Source organism: Priapulus caudatus, unplaced genomic scaffold, assembly GCF_000485595.1.
Source record: "Priapulus caudatus unplaced genomic scaffold, Priapulus_caudatus-5.0.1 Scaffold92, whole genome shotgun sequence".
NCBI classification, from domain to species: Eukaryota; Metazoa; Priapulida; class Priapulimorpha; order Priapulimorphida; family Priapulidae; genus Priapulus; species Priapulus caudatus.
The window spans coordinates 316,640-323,002 of record NW_014577153.1 but is presented as its reverse complement, the minus strand read 5'-3'; the positions used below and the strand labels follow the sequence as shown (position 1 = coordinate 323,002).

Here is a 6,363-nt window from a genome sequence, read left to right as displayed (position 1 = left end):
TTTGCGTACTCGATTTAGTTGACAGGCGGCCTAGTCGTCACTGCCATGCCGCTGCTGGTTGTTTGAAATACGATCCCGCTGGGTGACTTTATTTGGGGAACCTAAAGAGGCGCAATTATCGGCACTTCTTATCGCTGTTTACATTCTTACGCAAATGCAAATCTTCATCGTAACATGATCAATCGTCGTTCACGGCGGTTGGCCGCACGGTGGTGGCGCGGCGCGGCGTTGGTGGTAGGTGGTTATGATGCGGTGCGTGGTGGCGCTGGCGGTGGCGCGCTGCGCGGTGACGGTGGTGGTGAGTGGGTGGTGGTGGTGGTGTGGTTGGTGGTCGGTGGTCGGTGGGTAGTTGCTGATGTGGCGGCTGTGGCGGCTACCAGTGCTAGATGTCAGGCGTGCGGCGGCGGCTGGTGTCGGTGGCGGTGGCGGTGTCTGCCTGTCAACGTCGGCGGCTGCGGCGGTGCGGTGGCGGTGGTGGCGGCAGTGCAGCCGGTCGGCCGGCGGCCGGGCGGCGGCGGCCGGCGGTCTGGTGGCCGCGTAGCGGCGGTCAGGTGGCGGCGGCGGCCGGCGGCAACGGGATGCAGTGGCGGTGGCGGTAGCGGCGTCGGCGGGTGCGGCGGTGGTGTCGGTGGCGGTCGGCGGTGCGTGTCTGTGTCGACGGTGGCGGTGGCGGCGGCGGTGGCGGTGGAGTATGGGTGATGGGGTAGGTGGTGGTGATTGGTTGGCGGTGGCGGCGGTGGTGCGGTCGGGCGTGGTGGCGGTGGCGGCGGCGGTGGTGGTGGTGATGGTGGTGGTGGTGGCGGTGGCGGCGGTGGTTGCGGTAGTTGCGGTGGCCGTGGTGGCGGTGGCGGCGGCGGCGGTGGTGGTGGTAATGGTGGTGGTGGCGGTGGCGGCGGTGGTTGCGGTAGTTGCGGTGGCCGTGGTGGCGGTGGCGGCGGCGGCGGCGGTGGTTGCGTCAATCACCGGTGTGCGTCGCGTGCGGTGCGGAAAGGGAAACACCGGCACCAGGCCGCCGTGCGCGCCTCTGCCGCTTGACCGCAGCGTGAACCCGGGCGCGGCTACCCACGTAATCGCCTGTTAAGTGCGATTATTGAGCGATTTTTCATGTGTGAGAAAACGTGCCGCTCAACACGCGAGCGCGCGCCTTGAATCGTTTAACCACGTCCGCCGGGCGGCCGGGCAAATTAACGCTGCGCATTCCGCACACCCTCCTCCTCGCCCATCCTCCTTCTCCCCCTCTTCCGTCTCCTCCTCCTCCTCCTCCTGCTCCGTCTCCTCCTCCGTCCCCTCCCTTTCCATCCGGTCGTGACGCGTGTGGCCACAAAAACGGCGCGTGTCCGTTATTGCTAACGGAACCAAACCACCGCTACCTGCTGCTGCTGCTGGGGAGGGGGGGTACGAAAAGCGACATGGGGAGAGAGAGCGAGAGAGAGAACACGCGAGTGTACCGGCGCGCCCGCGATAGAGAGCATGAGACACAGAGAGAGCGAGTGAGAGAGAGAGAGAGAGAGAGAGAGAGTCAGAGATACACAGATAGAGCGAGCGAACGAGAGAGGGAGAGAGAGAGAGAGAGCCAGAGAGAAAGAAGGTGAGAGAGGGGAGGAGGGAGGAAGACAGAGAGATACAGAGGGAGAGCGAGAGAGGGGGAAAGTACTAGATAGATGAAGCGATGGGGAGATATATAGAGTGGATAAACTGGGAGAGGTAAGGGAGAAGGCCTATATAAGAGTTCCGGGGTGGCTATAAAAAAAACGTAGGGAGAGAAAGGCAAGAGAGAGATACACGGAAATCGTACAATAGATAGGCGAAGGAAGATGTATGGAAAAGAAGTATTGGGGATAGTTATGGTGGAAGGGATATAGGTAGACATACGAGGCAGAGGTGCTGGGGGAGATGCATAGGGAAAATCATTAGGGGAAGTTACGGATGAGAGCCACGCGAAGATGGAGAGCACAGGCGGCACTTGAAACGTTTCAATAATAAAATGATAGTAAATAACCACGAAATGTATTTGTTTAAATGACGACGACGACGACGATGTAAACACGAAATGTTTCTTTACACTCTTTTGCCTATTATTAGTAATAACTTAAAATGCCATTCAAATGTTTCTCTACAACACACAAGTATACCACACGAACGCCGCTGTGCACAAACAACAAAAATATAGAGACTATATTTTTTGTTGTTTGTACACAGCGGCGTGAGAGAATAATAGGCGAAAGAGACTAAAGAAACATTAAAACTTTTTTAGTAAATGCATTTCGTGTTTATTTACTATCATTTTATTATTGATGCTTACGTAGAGTATATTGATGGAGGAGTTGTAGCTGTCCGGCATGACGTTCATCAGCAGAAGAATCTCGAAGCCAACGTTCCTCAGCTTCCCCAGCACGGCAAACGGATCGAAGGCGCTCTCGTTCCAGTCCGGGGTCACCATCGGCCAGCCGCCGAACATCGCCATGAAGTCAACAAGTGGCGCCTCCTGCTTTGCGTTGATCGCATCTAAAAATGTCGATTAATTATTAACGATATCGATTACGTGTTCGCGATTATCGATACGCGCGTGCGTCGTATGCGCTGCATTTTGCTTGAAGAAGTGATTTTTCAAAGGAACGCGAATTCAAAGGCTTTTTAACAACGATTGTTCATGTGAAAACTCGAAAAACTTCGTCCTCTACCGATTTCTAGCCGACGCCCGCGGGTTTATATCCCGTGTGGCCACTGTTTGACGGCGACGACGTTGACGATAACATTTTCCGGCCGCATTCGTGCGGCCGTGCGTTTCGACGTTGCGATTAATTGCGGCCGGAAAGTGACGTCACTCTGCATGCGTTCTATTCATCGAATCTGCTGCAAGCGCAGACGATTGGTGTCGCACTCCCGCTCACGTTACTCGCCCAACAATGCGAATCGAACATAGAGAAACTGTTCTCCACTGTTCCCCACTACTCTCATTGTTCGCACGCGCTGTCACACATTCGCTTCTCTGATCTGGTTAAAAGCTGCGGCGGCGGACAAAGCCACTACTTGTTGCGTATATATATATATATATATATTTATTTATTTAATCGGAGGTATTCTACCAGTTCGTGTGCGCAGATAGCGCTTATCTTGCGCGAAACATCAGTCACACGGGAAACACGAGTTAATACTAATAATAGTTAGTATTAATAATATTAATATAATGAGTGATGATTGGAACGGCAGGACTGACTGAAAGCAACACGATAAATAACAAATTTTTTCTTACCCGTGTCCATGCAGGCGGCATACATGTCACGTGACATGTCCGTAGAGTTGCTCCAGTGATCGTTCTCCTCCTCCAACTCCGCTGTGCGCAGACGAAACAAGGGAGGGCACGCGGTGAGCATCGCACAGAGGCACGTGAGCCAATACTTATGCGTATATATATCTATATATATTACGAGAGGGATTATTACAGGGGTAAAAAACATTTCCTCTTCGTACCAATATGCATTATTTATAGAGATTACCGTTAGTCGTACTCCGCTGAGATAGGTATGGTAGCGTAGAATGGAGATTATAATGAAGAGAGCTTCGCTGTTTTACGTCGAAATTAATCTGCTTCATTGTACATTTGGAATTCCCCGCGGAGATATTTAACTCTCGCATGCACCGTAATGGTGAATAGGTACTGCAGACTACGCAGCGTTATTGCATTAGTGACTGCGAACGTATAGAGCGATCAACGACAACGTGTAGCCGAACTATAGAAGCTTAGAGCACGGACACACAGATATATATATATATATATACATGCATAGACATAGACATCGACATACGTGTGAATCAGCAGGCGCACACCACGTACACACTCATACTCACACTCACACTCACCCACACACGCACCCACACACGCACGCACGCACGCACACACGCACGCACGCACGCACGCTCGCTTGCTCGCACGCACGCGCGCGCGCGCACACACACACACACACGCATACACACACACAGTCATACCCCACACGCACACACACACAACCCCACGTCTCTCTCTCTCTCTCTCTCTCTCTCTCTCTCTCTCTCTCACACACACATAATAGACACGCGCACGCGTACATGCAGCATATGAACGGACATCGAATGGAGGAAAACAACGATCATTCGTGCTAGGAACGTGCAATGGGAAACGTCGCTATGTCATCATCGTTATAGCCATCGGCTTGATCACCCGTATGATCATAACTATCATCATCATCATCATCAGCAGCAGCAGCAGCAGCAGCGGCAGCTGTGTTATCATCGCTATCATCATCAACATCATCACCTTCAAGGATACTGGGAAATAAACACATTTCTCGTTAATTAACAATTCAAAGATTTAGCATCTGTATAGTTTGACATTAATCTTTACACCTACAGTCCATCATTCGTATTATCAAGGACCGATAACAATAGAAATGCCCTTGAATTGCCCCCGTTTATCGATGTATTGCACCAAACAAACGTATAATCATGTCGCAAGAAACCGCTGACAGATTATTAGACGAGGCATTGAAGATCAGAGATGTTAGTCGGAGAAAGCTAGAAATAGCAGTTAACACAGACAGCCATGCGCGAAATGAGCTGTTAGTTTCCTTCAAACGTGGAGCGTGGGGGGGGGGACGGTCACCGCATCGCAGCGATGCTGGCGCCATCTACCTTTCAATACTTTCAGCGTATTCTGTTCACTCATCTCTACGATGAGCGAATGGCTGGTCAGGTCATCCGGTATAACCGTCGTCCGTGACCAACCGCCGCAGACGTACTCGTAGAAATCCGAACACGGATCCACATCCGGGTTTATGAATGTCAACAGCCGATTGGCTGAAATATTTCTATAGTACATTAGAATGGGCCTCCGATTATTTTATTATTATTGTCGTTTACAGGAATTCATCGATGCAACCTATTAATTTGGGAGCTTTCCTTGCATCCAGATGGGATCAATCTGGGGTTTATATCTAGAGTCTTACGACTACAGGGTAGAAATCGACTCGTATATTGGCAACCAGTTCCCCGTGACTATCATCACGTCGGAAGTCGCCGTGTAGGAAATGGCGAGGGCGGGCGGCGCAAAACTTTGGTGATGCATTCATAACGACAGTCGGCACGAATCATCATCTTCATCATCATCATCGTCATCGTCATCGTCATCGTCATCGTCATCAACACCATCATCATCAGTATCATCATCCTCATCATCAGTATCATCATCATTATCATTATCATCACCAGCACCAGCACCACCACCACCACCACCATCATCATCATCATCATCATCATCGTCATTATTGTCGCTAACGTTCGCACGAGTTCTTCTTACACACAACGACAAGTGCAGCATACACGCACATACTAAACCCACGATTACATAGCAAAGCACGATCGCTACTATAATAACTGGCTCCAACGTAACAAAAATCCGAAGTGAGGAAAAACGCAATCTAATCTCGAGGCACACCTGCTCCAAGACACTACTATAGTCCTCTAGTCTCGTGATTGCTACGGTGTACGGCACGGACGCACGCACGCACTCATTCACTCACGCACGCACTCACTCATGCGCGCACGCACGCACTCGCCCATGCACGCACGCACACACGCACGAAGACACGCACGCACGAACGCACGCTCGTACTCACGCACAAACAATTAAATGCATACACGCGCGTGCGCACACAACTACACTCGCCCGAACACATGAATGCGCTAGTGCAAACACGAACACATACAGATCTACGAACAAACGCACGTACGCACGCACGTACGCACAGACACACACAGAACCAGGCACATACGCACGCACGCACGTACAGACACACACAGAACCAGGCACATACGCACGCACGCACGCACGAGCGTGCCATGCCCAACGTGCCACCGGAATCGATACAGCTTCTACGGTAGCGACGAAAGCGACTACACTAATCTGGCGGGACGAGTGCGAGACAATTATATTCACTCTTTAAATCCTTCTCCAGCTGCAATTTTAAGCCGCTAAACGTTGAATAAATAAAATCCTCCTCGGGAATGATGTTGTCCTTTAACCAACCACCGCACGCATACTCATAGAAATTCTCGCACGGGTCTTGCATTGGGTCCATATTCCTCAAGAGCTGGTCGGCTGAAAGACGCACACAATTCGTGCAAGATTACATATAGAGGGCATTGTACGTGCGGAGGGGGATGTAATGTTGGTGCAATAGGAAACGGCAAAAATTCTTTTAAACAAGGTGGAACGCAGAAAGTTTAGGGTGGGTTATATAAACAGGCCCACGCACACGCACACACACGCACACACACGCACACACACGCACGCACACACGCACACACGCACACACGCACACACGCACA

At 51.3% G+C, this 6,363-nt stretch overlaps 1 protein-coding gene across 1 annotated transcript in view; it reads right to left on the bottom strand.

The window, feature by feature from the left end:
- Positions 1-6,363, bottom strand: part of LOC106804898 (membrane metallo-endopeptidase-like 1) — a 15,636-nt gene that overhangs the window by 6,937 nt on the left and 2,336 nt on the right. Inside the window, exons 2-5 of the mRNA XM_014806287.1 lie at positions 5,972-6,133; positions 4,669-4,833; positions 3,254-3,334; positions 2,303-2,505 (exon numbers count right to left, since the gene is read on the bottom strand). Of these exons, the coding sequence (XP_014661773.1) occupies positions 2,303-2,505; positions 3,254-3,334; positions 4,669-4,833; positions 5,972-6,133 (611 nt within the window). The remainder of the gene's footprint in view (positions 1-2,302; positions 2,506-3,253; positions 3,335-4,668; positions 4,834-5,971; positions 6,134-6,363) is intronic.